Source organism: Oncorhynchus kisutch, linkage group LG23 (assembly GCF_002021735.2).
Source record: "Oncorhynchus kisutch isolate 150728-3 linkage group LG23, Okis_V2, whole genome shotgun sequence".
Classification (NCBI taxonomy): domain Eukaryota; kingdom Metazoa; phylum Chordata; class Actinopteri; order Salmoniformes; family Salmonidae; genus Oncorhynchus; species Oncorhynchus kisutch.
In genome coordinates this window covers 33415478-33432929 of record NC_034196.2, presented here as the reverse complement: position 1 = coordinate 33432929, position 17452 = coordinate 33415478, and the positions used below count along the sequence as shown (strand labels likewise).

Here is a 17452-nt window from a genome sequence, read left to right as displayed (position 1 = left end):
CAGGACAGGCCCTAACCTACTGTGAGATGCTGACTGACAGGACAGGCCCTAACCTACTGTGAGATGCTGACTGACAGGACAGGCCCTAACCGACAGTGAGATGCTGACTGACAGGACAGGCCCTAACCGACAGTGAGATGCTTACATACAGGCCAGGCCCTAACCGACAGTGAGATGCTTACTTACAGGACAGGCCCTAACCGACAGTGAGATGCTTACTTACAGGCCCTAACCGACAGTGAGATGCTTACTTACAGGCCCTAACCGACAGTGAGATGCTTACTTACAGGCCCTAACCGACAGTGAGATGCTTACTGACAGGCCCTAACCGACAGTGAAATGCTTACTTACAGGACAGGCCCTAACCGACAGTGAGATGCTTACTTACAGGCCAGGCCCTAACCGACAGTGAGATGCTTACTTACAGGCCAGGCCCTAACCGACAGTGAGATGCTTACTTACAGGCCAGGCCCTAACCGACAGTGAGATGCTTACTTACAGGCCAGGCCCTAACCGACAGTGAGATGCTTACTTACAGGCCAGGCCCTAACCGACAGTGAGATGCTTACTTACAGGCCCTAACCGACAGTGAGATGCTTACTTACAGGCCCTAACCGACAGTGAGATGCTTACTTACAGGCCCTAACCGACAGTGAAATGCTTACTTACAAGCCCTAACCGACAGTGAAATGCTGACTGACAGGACAGGCCCTAACCTACTGTGAGATGCTTACATACAGGCCAGGCCCTAACCGACAGTGAGATGCTTACTTACAGGCCAGGCCCTAACCGACAGTGAGATGCTTACTTACAGGCCCTAACCGACAGTGAGATGCTTACTGACAGGCCCTAACCGACAGTGAAATGCTTACTTACAGGACAGGCCCTAACCGACAGTGAGATGCTTACTTACAGGACAGGCCCTAACCGACAGTGAAATGCTTACTTACAGGACAGGCCCTAACCGACAGTGAAATGCTTACTTACAGGACAGGCCCTAACCGACAGTGAGATGCTTACTTACAGGACAGGCCCTAACCGACAGTGAAATGCTTACTTACAGGACAGGCCCTAACCGACAGTGAGATGCTTACTGACAGGCCCTAACCGACAGTGAGATGCTTACTGACAGGCCCTAACCGACAGTGAGATGCTTACTGACAGGCCCTAACCGACAGTGAGATGCTTACTGACAGGCCCTAACCGACAGTGAGATGCTTACTGACAGGCCCTAACCGACAGTGAGATGCTTACTTACAGGCCCTAACCGACAGTGAAATGCTTACTTACAGGCCCTAACCGACAGTGAGATGCTTACTGACAGGCCCTAACCGACAGTGAAATGCTTACTGACAGGCCCTAACCGACAGTGAGATGCTTACTTACAGGCCCTAACCGACAGTGAAATGCTTACTTACAGGACAGGCCCTAACCGACAGTGAAATGCTTACTTACAGGACAGGCCCTAACCGACAGTGAAATGCTTACTTACAGGACAGGCCCTAACCGACAGTGAAATGCTTACTTACAGGACAGGCCCTAACCGACAGTGAAATGCTTACTTACAGGACAGGCCCTAACCGACAGTGAGATGCTTACTGACAGGCCCAAACCTACAGTGAAATGCTTACTGACAGGCCCAAACCTACAGTGAAATGCTTACTGACAGGCCCTAACCGACAGTGAGATGCTTACTTACAGGACAGGCCCTAACCGACAGTGAGATGCTTACTTACAGGCCAGGCCCTAACCGACAGTGAGATGCTTACTTACAGGCCCTAACCGACAGTGAGATGCTTACTTACAGGACAGGCCCTAACCGACAGTGAGATGCTTACTTACAGGCCAGGCCCTAACCGACAGTGAGATGCTTACTTACAGGCCCTAACCGACAGTGAGATGCTTACTTACAGGCCCTAACCGACAGTGAGATGCTTACTTACAGGCCCTAACCGACAGTGAGATGCTTACTGACAGGCCCTAACCGACAGTGAAATGCTTACTTACAGGACAGGCCCTAACCGACAGTGAGATGCTTACTTACAGGACAGGCCCTAACCGACAGTGAAATGCTTACTTACAGGACAGGCCCTAACCGACAGTGAAATGCTTACTTACAGGACAGGCCCTAACCGACAGTGAGATGCTTACTTACAGGACAGGCCCTAACCGACAGTGAGATGCTTACTTACAGGACAGGCCCTAACCGACAGTGAGATGCTTACTTACAGGACAGGCCCTAACCGACAGTGAGATGCTTACTTACAGGACAGGCCCTAACCGACAGTGAGATGCTTACTTACAGGACAGGCCCTAACCGACAGTGAGATGCTTACTGACAGGCCCTAACCGACAGTGAGATGCTTACTGACAGGCCCTAACCGACAGTGAGATGCTTACTGACAGGCCCTAACCGACAGTGAGATGCTTATGACAGGCCCTAACCGACAGTGAGATGCTTACTGACAGGCCCTAACCGACAGTGAGATGCTTACTTACAGGCCCTAACCGACAGTGAAATGCTTACTTACAGGCCCTAACCGACAGTGAGATGCTTACTGACAGGCCCTAACCGACAGTGAGATGCTTACTGACAGGCCCTAACCGACAGTGAAATGCTTACTGACAGGCCCTAACCGACAGTGAGATGCTTACTTACAGGCCCTAACCGACAGTGAAATGCTTACTTACAGGACAGGCCCTAACCGACAGTGAAATGCTTACTTACAGGACAGGCCCTAACCGACAGTGAAATGCTTACTTACAGGACAGGCCCTAACCGACAGTGAATGCTTACTTACAGGACAGGCCCTAACCGACAGTGAAATGCTTACTTACAGGACAGGCCCTAACCGACAGTGAGATGCTTACTGACAGGCCCAAACCTACAGTGAAATGCTTACTGACAGGCCCAAACCTACAGTGAAATGCTTACTGACAGGCCCTAACCGACAGTGAGATGCTTACTTACAGGACAGGCCCTAACCGACAGTGAGATGCTTACTTACAGGCCAGGCCCTAACCGACAGTGAGATGCTTACTTACAGGCCCTAACCGACAGTGAGATGCTTACTTACAGGACAGGCCCTAACCGACAGTGAGATGCTTACTTACAGGCCAGGCCCTAACCGACAGTGAGATGCTTACTTACAGGCCCTAACCGACAGTGAGATGCTTACTTACAGGCCCTAACCGACAGTGAGATGCTTACTTACAGGCCCTAACCGACAGTGAGATGCTTACTGACAGGCCCTAACCGACAGTGAAATGCTTACTTACAGGACAGGCCCTAACCGACAGTGAGATGCTTACTTACAGGACAGGCCCTAACCGACAGTGAAATGCTTACTTACAGGACAGGCCCTAACCGACAGTGAAATGCTTACTTACAGGACAGGCCCTAACCGACAGTGAGATGCTTACTGACAGGCCCTAACCGACAGTGAGATGCTTACTTACAGGCCCTAACCGACAGTGAGATGCTTACTTACAGGACAGGCCCTAACCGACAGTGAGATGCTTACTTACAGGACAGGCCCTAACCGACAGTGAGATGCTTACTTACAGGACAGGCCCTAACCGACAGTGAGATGCTTACTTACAGGACAGGCCCTAACCGACAGTGAGATGCTTACTGACAGGCCCTAACCGACAGTGAGATGCTTACTTACAGGCCCTAACCGACAGTGAAATGCTTACTTACAGGCCCTAACCGACAGTGAGATGCTTACTGACAGGCCCTAACCGACAGTGAAATGCTTACTGACAGGCCCTAACCGACAGTGAAATGCTTACTGACAGGCCCTAACCGACAGTGAAATGCTTACTTACAGGACAGGCCCTAACCGACAGTGAAATGCTTACTTACAGGACAGGCCCTAACCGACAGTGAAATGCTTACTTACAGGACAGGCCCTAACCGACAGTGAAATGCTTACTTACAGGACAGGCCCTAACCGACAGTGAAATGCTTACTTACAGGACAGGCCCTAACCGACAGTGAGATGCTTACTGACAGGCCCAAACCTACAGTGAAATGCTTACTGACAGGCCCAAACCTACAGTGAAATGCTTACTGACAGGCCCTAACCGACAGTGAGATGCTTACTTACAGGACAGGCCCTAACCGACAGTGAGATGCTTACTTACAGGACAGGCCCTAAACCGACAGTGAGATGCTTACTTACAGGCCCTAACCTACAGTGAAATGCTTACTTACAAGCCCTAACCGACAGTGAAATGCTGACTGACAGGACAGGCCCTAACCTACTGTGAGATGCTGACTGACAGGACAGGCCCTAACCTACTGTGAGATGCTGACTGACAGGACAGGCCCTAACCTACTGTGAGATGCTGACTGACAGGACAGGCCCTAACCTACAGTGAGATGCTGACTGACAGGACAGGCCCTAACCTACAGTGAGATGCTGACTGACAGGACAGGCCCTAACCTACAGTGAGATGCTGACTGACAGGACAGGCCCTAACCTACAGTGAGATGCTGACTGACAGGACAGGCCCTAACCTACAGTGAGATGCTTACTGACAGGACAGGCCCTAACCGACAGTGAGATGCTTACTGAAAGGACAGGCCCTAACCGACAGTGAGATGCTTACTGACAGGACAGGCCCTAACCGACAGTGAGATGCTTACTGACAGGACAGGCCCTAACCGACAGTGAGATGCTTACTGACAGGACAGGCCCTAACCGACAGTGAGATGCTTACTTACAGGACAGGCCCTAACCGACAGTGAAATGCTTACTTACAGGACAGGCCCTAACCGACAGTGAGATGCTTACTGACAGGCCCTAACCGACAGTGAGATGCTTACTGACAGGCCCTAACCGACAGTGAGATGCTTACTGACAGGCCCTAACCGACAGTGAGATGCTTACTTACAGGCCCTAACAGACAGTGAAATGCTTACTTACAGGCCCTAACCGACAGTGAGATGCTTACTGACAGGCCCTAACCGACAGTGAAATGCTTACTTACAGGACAGGCCCTAACCGACAGTGAAATGCTTACTTACAGGACAGGCCCTAACCGACAGTGAGATGCTTACTTACAGGCCAGGCCCTAACCGACAGTGAGATGCTTACTTACAGGCCAGGCCCTAACCGACAGTGAGATGCTTACTTACAGGCCAGGCCCTAACCGACAGTGAGATGCTTACTTACAGGCCAGGCCCTAACCGACAGTGAGATGCTTACTTACAGGCCAGGCCCTAACCGACAGTGAGATGCTTACTTACAGGCCAGGCCCTAACCGACAGTGAGATGCTTACTTACAGGCCAGGCCCTAACCGACAGTGAGATGCTTACTTACAGGCCCCTAACCGACAGTGAGATGCTTACTGACAGCCTAAACGCAGTGAGATGCTTACTTACAGCCTAACCGACAGTGAGATGCTTACTGACAGGCCCTAACCGACAGTGAAATGCTTACTTACAGGACAGGCCCTAACCGACAGTGAAATGCTTACTTACAGGACAGGCCCTAACCTACTGTGAGATGCTGACTGACAGGACAGGCCCTAACCTACTGTGAGATGCTGACTGACAGGACAGGCCCTAACCGACAGTGAGATGCTGACTGACAGGACAGGCCCTAACCGACAGTGAGATGCTTACATACAGGCCAGGCCCTAACCGACAGTGAGATGCTTACTTACAGGACAGGCCCTAACCGACAGTGAGATGCTTACTTACAGGCCCTAACCGACAGTGAGATGCTTACTTACAGGCCCTAACCGACAGTGAGATGCTTACTTACAGGCCCTAACCGACAGTGAGATGCTTACTGACAGGCCCTAACCGACAGTGAAATGCTTACTTACAGGACAGGCCCTAACCGACAGTGAGATGCTTACTTACAGGCCAGGCCCTAACCGACAGTGAGATGCTTACTTACAGGCCAGGCCCTAACCGACAGTGAGATGCTTACTTACAGGCCAGGCCCTAACCGACAGTGAGATGCTTACTTACAGGCCAGGCCCTAACCGACAGTGAGATGCTTACTTACAGGCCAGGCCCTAACCGACAGTGAGATGCTTACTTACAGGCCCTAACCGACAGTGAGATGCTTACTTACAGGCCCTAACCGACAGTGAGATGCTTACTTACAGGCCCTAACCGACAGTGAAATGCTTACTTACAAGCCCTAACCGACAGTGAAATGCTGACTGACAGGACAGGCCCTAACCTACTGTGAGATGCTTACATACAGGCCAGGCCCTAACCGACAGTGAGATGCTTACTTACAGGCCAGGCCCTAACCGACAGTGAGATGCTTACTTACAGGCCCTAACCGACAGTGAGATGCTTACTGACAGGCCCTAACCGACAGTGAAATGCTTACTTACAGGACAGGCCCTAACCGACAGTGAGATGCTTACTTACAGGACAGGCCCTAACCGACAGTGAAATGCTTACTTACAGGACAGGCCCTAACCGACAGTGAAATGCTTACTTACAGGACAGGCCCTAACCGACAGTGAGATGCTTACTTACAGGACAGGCCCTAACCGACAGTGAAATGCTTACTTACAGGACAGGCCCTAACCGACAGTGAGATGCTTACTGACAGGCCCTAACCGACAGTGAGATGCTTACTGACAGGCCCTAACCGACAGTGAGATGCTTACTGACAGGCCCTAACCGACAGTGAGATGCTTACTGACAGGCCCTAACCGACAGTGAGATGCTTACTGACAGGCCCTAACCGACAGTGAGATGCTTACTTACAGGCCCTAACCGACAGTGAAATGCTTACTTACAGGCCCTAACCGACAGTGAGATGCTTACTGACAGGCCCTAACCGACAGTGAAATGCTTACTGACAGGCCCTAACCGACAGTGAGATGCTTACTTACAGGCCCTAACCGACAGTGAAATGCTTACTTACAGGACAGGCCCTAACCGACAGTGAAATGCTTACTTACAGGACAGGCCCTAACCGACAGTGAAATGCTTACTTACAGGACAGGCCCTAACCGACAGTGAAATGCTTACTTACAGGACAGGCCCTAACCGACAGTGAGATGCTTACTGACAGGCCCAAACCTACAGTGAAATGCTTACTGACAGGCCCAAACCTACAGTGAAATGCTTACTGACAGGCCCTAACCGACAGTGAGATGCTTACTTACAGGACAGGCCCTAACCGACAGTGAGATGCTTACTTACAGGCCAGGCCCTAACCGACAGTGAGATGCTTACTTACAGGCCCTAACCGACAGTGAGATGCTTACTTACAGGACAGGCCCTAACCGACAGTGAGATGCTTACTTACAGGCCAGGCCCTAACCGACAGTGAGATGCTTACTTACAGGCCCTAACCGACAGTGAGATGCTTACTTACAGGCCCTAACCGACAGTGAGATGCTTACTTACAGGCCCTAACCGACAGTGAGATGCTTACTGACAGGCCCTAACCGACAGTGAAATGCTTACTTACAGGACAGGCCCTAACCGACAGTGAGATGCTTACTTACAGGACAGGCCCTAACCGACAGTGAAATGCTTACTTACAGGACAGGCCCTAACCGACAGTGAAATGCTTACTTACAGGACAGGCCCTAACCGACAGTGAGATGCTTACTGACAGGCCCTAACCGACAGTGAGATGCTTACTTACAGGACAGGCCCTAACCGACAGTGAGATGCTTACTTACAGGACAGGCCCTAACCGACAGTGAGATGCTTACTTACAGGACAGGCCCTAACCGACAGTGAGATGCTTACTTACAGGACAGGCCCTAACCGACAGTGAGATGCTTACTGACAGGCCCTAACCGACAGTGAGATGCTTACTTACAGGCCCTAACCGACAGTGAAATGCTTACTTACAGGCCCTAACCGACAGTGAGATGCTTACTGACAGGCCCTAACCGACAGTGAAATGCTTACTGACAGGCCCTAACCGACAGTGAAATGCTTACTTACAGGCCCTAACCGACAGTGAAATGCTTACTTACAGGACAGGCCCTAACCGACAGTGAAATGCTTACTTACAGGACAGGCCCTAACCGACAGTGAAATGCTTACTTACAGGACAGGCCCTAACCGACAGTGAAATGCTTACTTACAGGACAGGCCCTAACCGACAGTGAAATGCTTACTTACAGGACAGGCCCTAACCGACAGTGAGATGCTTACTGACAGGCCCAAACCTACAGTGAAATGCTTACTGACAGGCCCAAACCTACAGTGAAATGCTTACTGACAGGCCCTAACCGACAGTGAGATGCTTACTTACAGGACAGGCCCTAACCGACAGTGAGATGCTTACTTACAGGACAGGCCCTAACCGACAGTGAGATGCTTACTTACAGGCCCTAACCTACAGTGAAATGCTTACTTACAAGCCCTAACCGACAGTGAAATGCTGACTGACAGGACAGGCCCTAACCTACTGTGAGATGCTGACTGACAGGACAGGCCCTAACCTACTGTGAGATGCTGACTGACAGGACAGGCCCTAACCTACTGTGAGATGCTGACTGACAGGACAGGCCCTAACCTACAGTGAGATGCTGACTGACAGGACAGGCCCTAACCTACAGTGAGATGCTGACTGACAGGACAGGCCCTAACCTACTGTGAGATGCTGACTGACAGGACAGGCCCTAACCTACAGTGAGATGCTGACTGACAGGACAGGCCCTAACCTACAGTGAGATGCTTACTGACAGGACAGGCCCTAACCGACAGTGAGATGCTTACTGAAAGGACAGGCCCTAACCGACAGTGAGATGCTTACTGACAGGACAGGCCCTAACCGACAGTGAGATGCTTACTGACAGGACAGGCCCTAACCGACAGTGAGATGCTTACTGACAGGACAGGCCCTAACCGACAGTGAGATGCTTACTGACAGGACAGGCCCTAACCGACAGTGAGATGCTTACTGACAGGACAGGCCCTAACCGACAGTGAGATGCTTACTGACAGGCCCAAACCTACAGTGAAATGCTTACTGACAGGCCCAAACCTACAGTGAAATGCTTACTGACAGGCCCTAACCGACAGTGAGATGCTTACTTACAGGACAGGCCCTAACCGACAGTGAGATGCTTACTTACAGGACAGGCCCTAACCGACAGTGAGATGCTTACTTACAGGCCCTAACCTACAGTGAAATGCTTACTTACAAGCCCTAACCGACAGTGAAATGCTGACTGACAGGACAGGCCCTAACCTACTGTGAGATGCTGACTGACAGGACAGGCCCTAACCTACTGTGAGATGCTGACTGACAGGACAGGCCCTAACCTACTGTGAGATGCTGACTGACAGGACAGGCCCTAACCTACAGTGAGATGCTTACTTACAGGACAGGCCCTAACCGACAGTGAGATGCTTACTTACAGGACAGGCCCTAACCGACAGTGAGATGCTTACTTACAGGCCCTAACCTACAGTGAAATGCTTACTTACAAGCCCTAACCGACAGTGAAATGCTGACTGACAGGACAGGCCCTAACCTACTGTGAGATGCTGACTGACAGGACAGGCCCTAACCTACTGTGAGATGCTGACTGACAGGACAGGCCCTAACCTACTGTGAGATGCTGACTGACAGGACAGGCCCTAACCTACAGTGAGATGCTGACTGACAGGACAGGCCCTAACCTACAGTGAGATGCTGACTGACAGGACAGGCCCTAACCTACAGTGAGATGCTGACTGACAGGACAGGCCCTAACCTACTGTGAGATGCTGACTGACAGGACAGGCCCTAACCTACAGTGAGATGCTGACTGACAGGACAGGCCCTAACCTACAGTGAGATGCTTACTGAAAGGACAGGCCCTAACCGACAGTGAGATGCTTACTGACAGGACAGGCCCTAACCGACAGTGAGATGCTTACTGACAGGACAGGCCCTAACCGACAGTGAGATGCTTACTGACAGGACAGGCCCTAACCGACAGTGAGATGCTTACTGACAGGACAGGCCCTAACCGACAGTGAGATGCTTACTGACAGGACAGGCCCTAACCGACAGTGAGATGCTTACTGACAGGACAGGCCCTAACCGACAGTGAGATGCTTACTGACAGGACAGGCCCTAACCGACAGTGAGATGCTTACTGACAGGCCCAAACCTACAGTGAAATGCTTACTGACAGGCCCAAACCTACAGTGAAATGCTTACTGACAGGCCCTAACCGACAGTGAGATGCTTACTTACAGGACAGGCCCTAACCGACAGTGAGATGCTTACTTACAGGACAGGCCCTAACCGACAGTGAGATGCTTACTTACAAGCCCTAACCGACAGTGAAATGCTGACTGACAGGACAGGCCCTAACCTACTGTGAGATGCTGACTGACAGGACAGGCCCTAACCTACTGTGAGATGCTGACTGACAGGACAGGCCCTAACCTACAGTGAGATGCTGACTGACAGGACAGGCCCTAACCTACAGTGAGATGCTTACTTACAGGACAGGCCCTAACCGACAGTGAGATGCTTACTTACAGGACAGGCCCTAACCGACAGTGAGATGCTTACTTACAGGACAGGCCCTAACCGACAGTGAGATGCTTACTTACAGGACAGGCCCTAACCGACAGTGAGATGCTTACTTACAGGACAGGCCCTAACCGACAGTGAGATGCTTACTTACAGGACAGGCCCTAACCGACAGTGAGATGCTTACTTACAGGACAGGCCCTAACCGACAGTGAGATGCTTACTTACAGGACAGGCCCTAACCGACAGTGAGATGCTTACTTACAGGACAGGCCCTAACCGACAGTGAGATGCTTACTTACAGGACAGGCCCTAACCGACAGTGAGATGCTTACTTACAGGACAGGCCCTAACCGACAGTGAGATGCTTACTTACAGGACAGGCCCTAACCGACAGTGAGATGCTTACTTACAGGACAGGCCCTAACCGACAGTGAGATGCTTACTTACAGGACAGGCCCTAACCGACAGTGAGATGCTTACTTACAGGACAGGCCCTAACCGACAGTGAGATGCTTACTTACAGGACAGGCCCTAACCGACAGTGAGATGCTTACTTACAGGACAGGCCCTAACCGACAGTGAGATGCTTACTTACAGGACAGGCCCTAACCGACAGTGAGATGCTTACTTACAGGACAGGCCCTAACCGACAGTGAGATGCTTACTTACAGGACAGGCCCTAACCGACAGTGAGATGCTTACTTACAGGACAGGCCCTAACCGACAGTGAGATGCTTACTTACAGGACAGGCCCTAACCGACAGTGAGATGCTTACTTACAGGACAGGCCCTAACCGACAGTGAGATGCTTACTTACAGGACAGGCCCTAACCGACAGTGAGATGCTTACTTACAGGACAGGCCCTAACCGACAGTGAGATGCTTACTTACAGGACAGGCCCTAACCGACAGTGAGATGCTTACTTACAGGACAGGCCCTAAACCGACAGTGAGATGCTTACTTACAGGACAGGCCCTAACCGACAGTGAGATGCTTACTTACAGGACAGGCCCTAACCGACAGTGAGATGCTTACTTACAGGACAGGCCCTAACCGACAGTGAGATGCTTACTTACAGGACAGGCCCTAACCGACAGTGAGATGCTTACTTACAGGACAGGCCCTAACCGACAGTGAGATGCTTACTTACAGGACAGGCCCTAACCGACAGTGAGATGCTTACTTACAGGACAGGCCCTAACCGACAGTGAGATGCTTACTTACAGGACAGGCCCTAACCGACAGTGAGATGCTTACTTACAGGACAGGCCCTAACCGACAGTGAGATGCTTACTTACAGGACAGGCCCTAACCGACAGTGAGATGCTTACTTACAGGACAGGCCCTAACCGACAGTGAGATGCTTACTTACAGGACAGGCCCTGACCGACAGTGAGATGCTTACTTACAGGACAGGCCCTGACCGACAGTGAGATGCTTACTTACAGGACAGGCCCTGACCGACAGTGAGATGCTTACTTACAGGACAGGCCCTAACCGACAGTGAGATGCTTACTGACAGGTCCTAACCGACAGTGAGATGCTTACTTACAGGTCCTAACCGACAGTGAGACGCTTACTTACAGGTCCTAACCGACAGTGAGACGCTTACTTACAGGTCCTAACCGACAGTGAGACGCTTACTTGCAGGTCCTAACCTACAGTGAAATGCTTACTTACAGGCCCTAACCAACAGTGAAATGCTTACTTACAAGCCCTAACCAACAGTGCAAGTAAAATATTTTTTTAAAGGTATTCGGTAAACAATAGATAAGTAAAGAAATACAAAATAAAAAGAAAACAGTAAAATGACAGTGAAAATCAAAGTATCGAGGCTATATACAGGTGGTACCGGTACAGAGTCAATGTAAGGGGGCACCGGTTAGTCGGGCTAGTTGAGGTAATATGTACCTGAATGTATAGTTAAGTGACTATGGATAGATAATAAACAGAGTAGCAGCAGCGTAAAAGAGGGGTTGGCGGTACACAATGAAAATAGATCGGGTAGCCATTTGATTACCTGTTCGGGAGTCTTATGGTCTGTGTTTTGGGTCATTGTCCTGTCAAATAGGCTTGGTGCTCCGGTACCACTTGCCATGCGGAGCAATGGACATTAGACCGGTGGAAAATCTGTTCTTTGGTCTGATGAGTCCAAATTTTAGAATTTTTGTTCCAACCGCCGTGTTTTTGTGAGACGCAGAGTAGCAAAACGGATGATCTCTGCATGTGTTGTTCCCACCGTGAAGCATGGAGGAGGAGTTGGGATGGTGTTAAGCTGGTGACACTGTCAGTGATATATTTAGAACTCAAGGCACACTTAACCAGCATGGCTACCACAGCATTCTGCAGCAATACGCCATCCCATCTGGTTTACGCTTAGTTGGGACTATCGTTTATTTTTCAACAGGACAATAACCCAAAACACACACCCAGGCTGTCTAAGGGCTATTTGACCAAGGAGAGTGATGGTGCTGCATCAGATGACCTGGCCTCCCCAAATCCCCCAACCTAATTCAGATGGATTAGGATGAGTTGGACCACAGAGTGAAGGAAAAGCAACCAACAAGTGCTCAGCATGTGGGAACTCCTTCAAGACTGTTGGAAAAGCATTCCCCATGAAGCTGGTTGAGAGAATGCCAAGAGTGTGCAAAGCTGTCATCAATGCAAAGGGTGGCTACTTTGAAAAATCTCAAATATATTTTGATTTGTTTAAAACTTTTTTAGTTACATGATTCCATGTGTTATTTCATAGTTTGAGTCTTCAATATTGTAGAAAACAGTAAAAATAAAGAAAAACCCTTGAATGAGTAGGCGTGTCCAACCTTTTGACTGGTAATGTATATTTACTTATTTTTGCTAGGAAGCGTTAGCTAGTGCTAGTCGGCTGTACCTGCGCCCAAAAACTTTTTCATCCTATATCTTGTTCTCAATCTTCTTTTTAAATAGTGAGCCAATAGGGTTTCAGCACTTTTGTTTCCACAAGGAAATAAAAGTGAGAGGTCCCTGGCAATTCCCAGCCCTAGTGTGTGTGTTACCTGGTTGAGGTACTTCCCGGCGTAGAAGGTCTGGTAATGCTGTTTGCTGAGGTAGACAGGGAAGGCCGTGGTCTCTGGTCCTTTCTGCCACAGAGGGCTGGAGCAGTTCCCATCCAGGGAGTTGTTCCTCACTGAGTGGTTATGGGGGTACTGCCCCGTTAAGATACTACTCCTACTGGGGCAACACAGCGGGGTCGCCGTAAACTGGAGAGAGAGGGGGAGGGAGAAATAATAAGAGGAGAGATTAGGGACATCTCAAAACCTTTGTGAAACTCCAGCAATTGGAATCTCAGTGTAATGGCTTAGGTGTTGGACTGACTGACAGGTTCAGGTTTGAGTACCATGTTGTTGATGTGAAGCTGTTTGGGTACTCACAGCATTTGAAAAGGTGGCTCCAGCATCTCCAATTAAGGCTTTGGTTTTCTTCATAGGTGTCTGTTGAACCGAGAAGCACAAAATGGAGAAGTGGTTTATTTTATCTCAACATGAAATCTTAAATACACACTTTTGTTTAATCCGAAACACTAGGAAGATGAACAAATATTAGACATCCTGTTTTGGTCCAGGTTGATATAAAATGTTTTAGGTTGAAACATCTGGTAGCCTATTTCTCATACTTTCAATAGACTACCCAACACAAGAAGCATGTAGCATGATGACCATATGATAGGACTATTCATATATTTTCTACAACCTATATATAGACCATGGTTTTGATTTTGTTGAATGTCACTGCTACAATGTGGGCTTCTGTATGTCGCACAATGTTATTGCCCTCTGCCTCAACATATAGGTCTTTAGCCACGTAATGTACGTTTGGAAAGTAGGATATGAAAATGGCAGAGAGTGGATCAAGCTTGTTCCCTTCAATTCAAAACACCGTCAGCCCACCATAACAACTATAGGCCTGGCTATAGCAGAGGACCACCACAATTATATTAGCCTACACATTATACCGTTTTAATTCATTAACATTAATACGTTTGATTTACGCACAAAACGTACTCGATTTAGTTCTTAACAAACCCAGCCAAACTAGAACTACTCACCATTCCCCCGAGGTACACATCCTGATCATCCGCTAAAATCAGGACGATATTGCTCGGTTTTTCGCATTCCGAACACCTGAGCGTGCAGGTAAACAGCGCGAGAAACAATGCTGCGCGCACTCCTCCATTCGGTGTTCGTTGTCGCTTCTTTTGTCTGGTTCTTGCCTCCGAACTTGCCATGGGTTAGCTGGCTACCGCTTCACTGTTATAGCGCGATGTTTTCGTTTTCTGCTCTAGGCGAAGCAATGTACATATGAAAACACGTATGGACCGGGGGAGGGCACGGACAGAATGCAAGTCACACTGCTGCTGGTCACGAGGGAAGAGACGTCTGAGAAAGTTTGAGGAAGTAACCAGCTAATGATCATATGATCACCCTTTTTTCACTCGATTGAAGAGGGAGGACTTTAAACCGCTTGTGGTGTTTTAGATAAATACCAATAAATGTGGCAGCTTGCTTGAAATACTACAACATAAAGTGTTCTTAGAACGAGTCACAAATTGCAAACATCAGTGTAATGGGGTCTAGCGCGGAGTGTTTCATATATTATGTTGATGATTCGTTTTGAAACAGCTGAAACTTGTTACAACTGTTCGGTCTACATTTCTGTATACTCGTTTTGCTTTATTTCAAATCAAAATAAAAGTGTATTGGTTTCTAGCTAGACATTTGCCATGCGGGTCATTACATGTGTTTAACCTAATAGAGAAGTGATTAATTTGACGTACAAGGATAAACCCACGCGAACTCTTATGTTGACCACATGGGCGCGTGGTGGGAAGGGCATTTCCTGTTTCCCCGTCGGAACTATTTTTAGTGTTGCACTTGCTGCAGAAGGTGGTTGTCCAAAATTGACTTGATGAGACATGTATGTCATCGTGGTAGCAAGACAGCAGCACACTTTTTTATTTAACCTTTATTTAACTATGCAAGTCAATTAAGAACAAAATATTATTTACAATAACGGCCTACCCCGGACGACACTGGGCCAATTGTGCGCCGCCCTATGGGACTCCCAATCACGGCCGGATGTGATACAGCCTGGATTTGAACCAGGGACTGTAGTGACACCTCTTTCACTGAGATGCAGTGCCTAGACAGCTGCGCCTGTCGGGAGCCCAAGATACTGGTCAATTCAATTCAAGGGGCTTTATTGACATGGGAAACGTGTTAACATTGCATAACATTAAATTGTCACTATCCGTACAGTAGGTGGCGGCAATACATCAATAGGCGTAGTCTGCCATAAAACCTTAAGGAAGAAGAAGAAGCACACTCGTGAGAATTATGAACCGTTGTTCATGTATCTGTTGTCGTTTTTATAGACAGATGAGCGAGTCTGCCAACAAATATGGTCCCTCTAAAGCGCAGGAAAGTGAACTGCTCCGTTACAAGCGACAGCAGCGGTGACAGGACCAGCAAGTTTCCCGGGGTTGTCATCTATCTCCTGGAGAGAAAGATGGGAGCCAGTCGGAGAGCCTTCCTCACTCGGCTCGGCCGGGGGAAAGGTTTCAACATAGAATACTCCTTAAGGTAGTGTGAACAACAATCTTCTGGGGTGAAAATAATGTATGCTAATAACTTCACATTGTCTCCAGATCTAAGACCGATAGCTAGGCTAGAAAGATTGAGTAGGTATCAATCGAGGCTTCAGTTCCTATAAATCAGTGGTCTTGAATGAAAGGGAACAAGGGTGCTTAGGGACACTTTAGGGATATTTGCCAATGTAAATCAAGTCTTGGTAACCTCTCTTTCTCTGTTTCCCTAGCTGTTCCATCACTCATATCGTGTCCGAGAATAATTATGGGGAGGAAGTCCGGACTTGGCTGGACCTCCAGACTGGAGGACAGGGGAGAGAAGGGGGAGAAGGCAGGACAGCCCGACCTGGTTCAGTCCATCTCCTGGACATCGTTTGGTACACAGAGAGCATGCATGCTGGCATTCCCGTGATTATACTGGACAGGCACAGACTACAGGTAGGATGTAGCCAGGCCACCTACCTGTACCGACTACCACTACCCGTACTTTGACTAATGTCATCTTCCTCGCATAGTGGAGAATGATATGGGTTATTTTCATGGCGGCACACAACTGAAAACCTTTTGCAACAAAAAGTCCAGGTAGTCCTTATCTGTTTTCTTACGGCCCCTGTAAAACAACGCATTTCATTGCACCTATCCAGTCTATGTGACAATAAAATAAATGTTGGGGTGTGCCTAATGTACACAACCTTGTTCCACAGGAGAGAGAGAAGCCTGGTTTGGAGCTGGCAGTGGTCTCAGTCCCCAGCTATGCCTGTCAGAGACACACCCCTCTACTGCACCACAACATAACACTGACCGTGAGTCCTCCTCTTTCCCACAATCCCCTCCTTTCTTACGATGTGTTATGTTCTGAATGACGTCTATGGCTACTTTGTTCCATCCCAAACACTAACTAATGTCAAAAGCATATTGTATTTTCTGAACAATCTGTCTATATACCTCTCTCCCCTCTACTTTCTCTCCCCTCCTCTCTCTCTCTCTCTTTTCACCTCTTCTCTCTCTCTCTTTCACCTCTTCTCTCTCTCTCTTTCATCTCTCTCTCTCTCTCTCTTTCACCTCTTCTCTCTCTCTCTTTCATCTCTCTCTCTCTCTCTCTCTCTCTCTTTCACCTCTTCTCTCTCTCTCTTTCATCTCTCTCTCTCTCTCTTTCATCTCTCTCTCTCTCTCTTTCATCTCTCTCTCTCTCTCTCTTTCATCTCTCTCTCTCTCTCTCTTTCACCTCTTCTCCCTCACCTTTCACCTCTTCTCTCTCTCACCTCTTCTCTCTCGCTCTCTTCACCTCTTCTCTCTCGCTCTCTCACCTCTTCTCTCTCGCTCTCTCACCTATTCTCTCT

General features: G+C 49.0%; 2 protein-coding genes across 3 annotated transcripts in view; one reads left to right on the top strand and one right to left on the bottom strand.

The window, feature by feature from the left end:
- Window positions 1–15295, bottom strand: part of gnsb (glucosamine (N-acetyl)-6-sulfatase (Sanfilippo disease IIID), b) — a 56055-nt gene extending 40760 nt beyond the window's left edge. The window contains exons 1-3 of the mRNA XM_020457665.2: window positions 14574–15295; window positions 13900–13959; window positions 13525–13728 (exon numbers count right to left, since the gene is read on the bottom strand). Coding sequence (XP_020313254.1) covers window positions 13525–13728; window positions 13900–13959; window positions 14574–14753 — 444 coding nt within the window. The 5' untranslated portion in view covers window positions 14754–15295. The remainder of the gene's footprint in view (window positions 1–13524; window positions 13729–13899; window positions 13960–14573) is intronic.
- Window positions 15296–15358: 63 nt separating this feature from the next.
- polm (polymerase (DNA directed), mu) overlaps window positions 15359–17452 on the top strand; it is a 14991-nt gene continuing 12897 nt past the window's right edge. Inside the window, exons 1-3 of one of the 2 annotated variants that reach the window (XM_031803228.1) lie at window positions 15359–16107; window positions 16343–16550; window positions 16817–16915. In XM_031803228.1, coding sequence (XP_031659088.1) covers window positions 15926–16107; window positions 16343–16550; window positions 16817–16915 — 489 coding nt within the window. In that variant the 5' untranslated portion in view covers window positions 15359–15925. The remainder of the gene's footprint in view (window positions 16108–16342; window positions 16551–16816; window positions 16916–17452) is intronic. The other variant, XM_031803227.1, reaches the window with a different exon arrangement.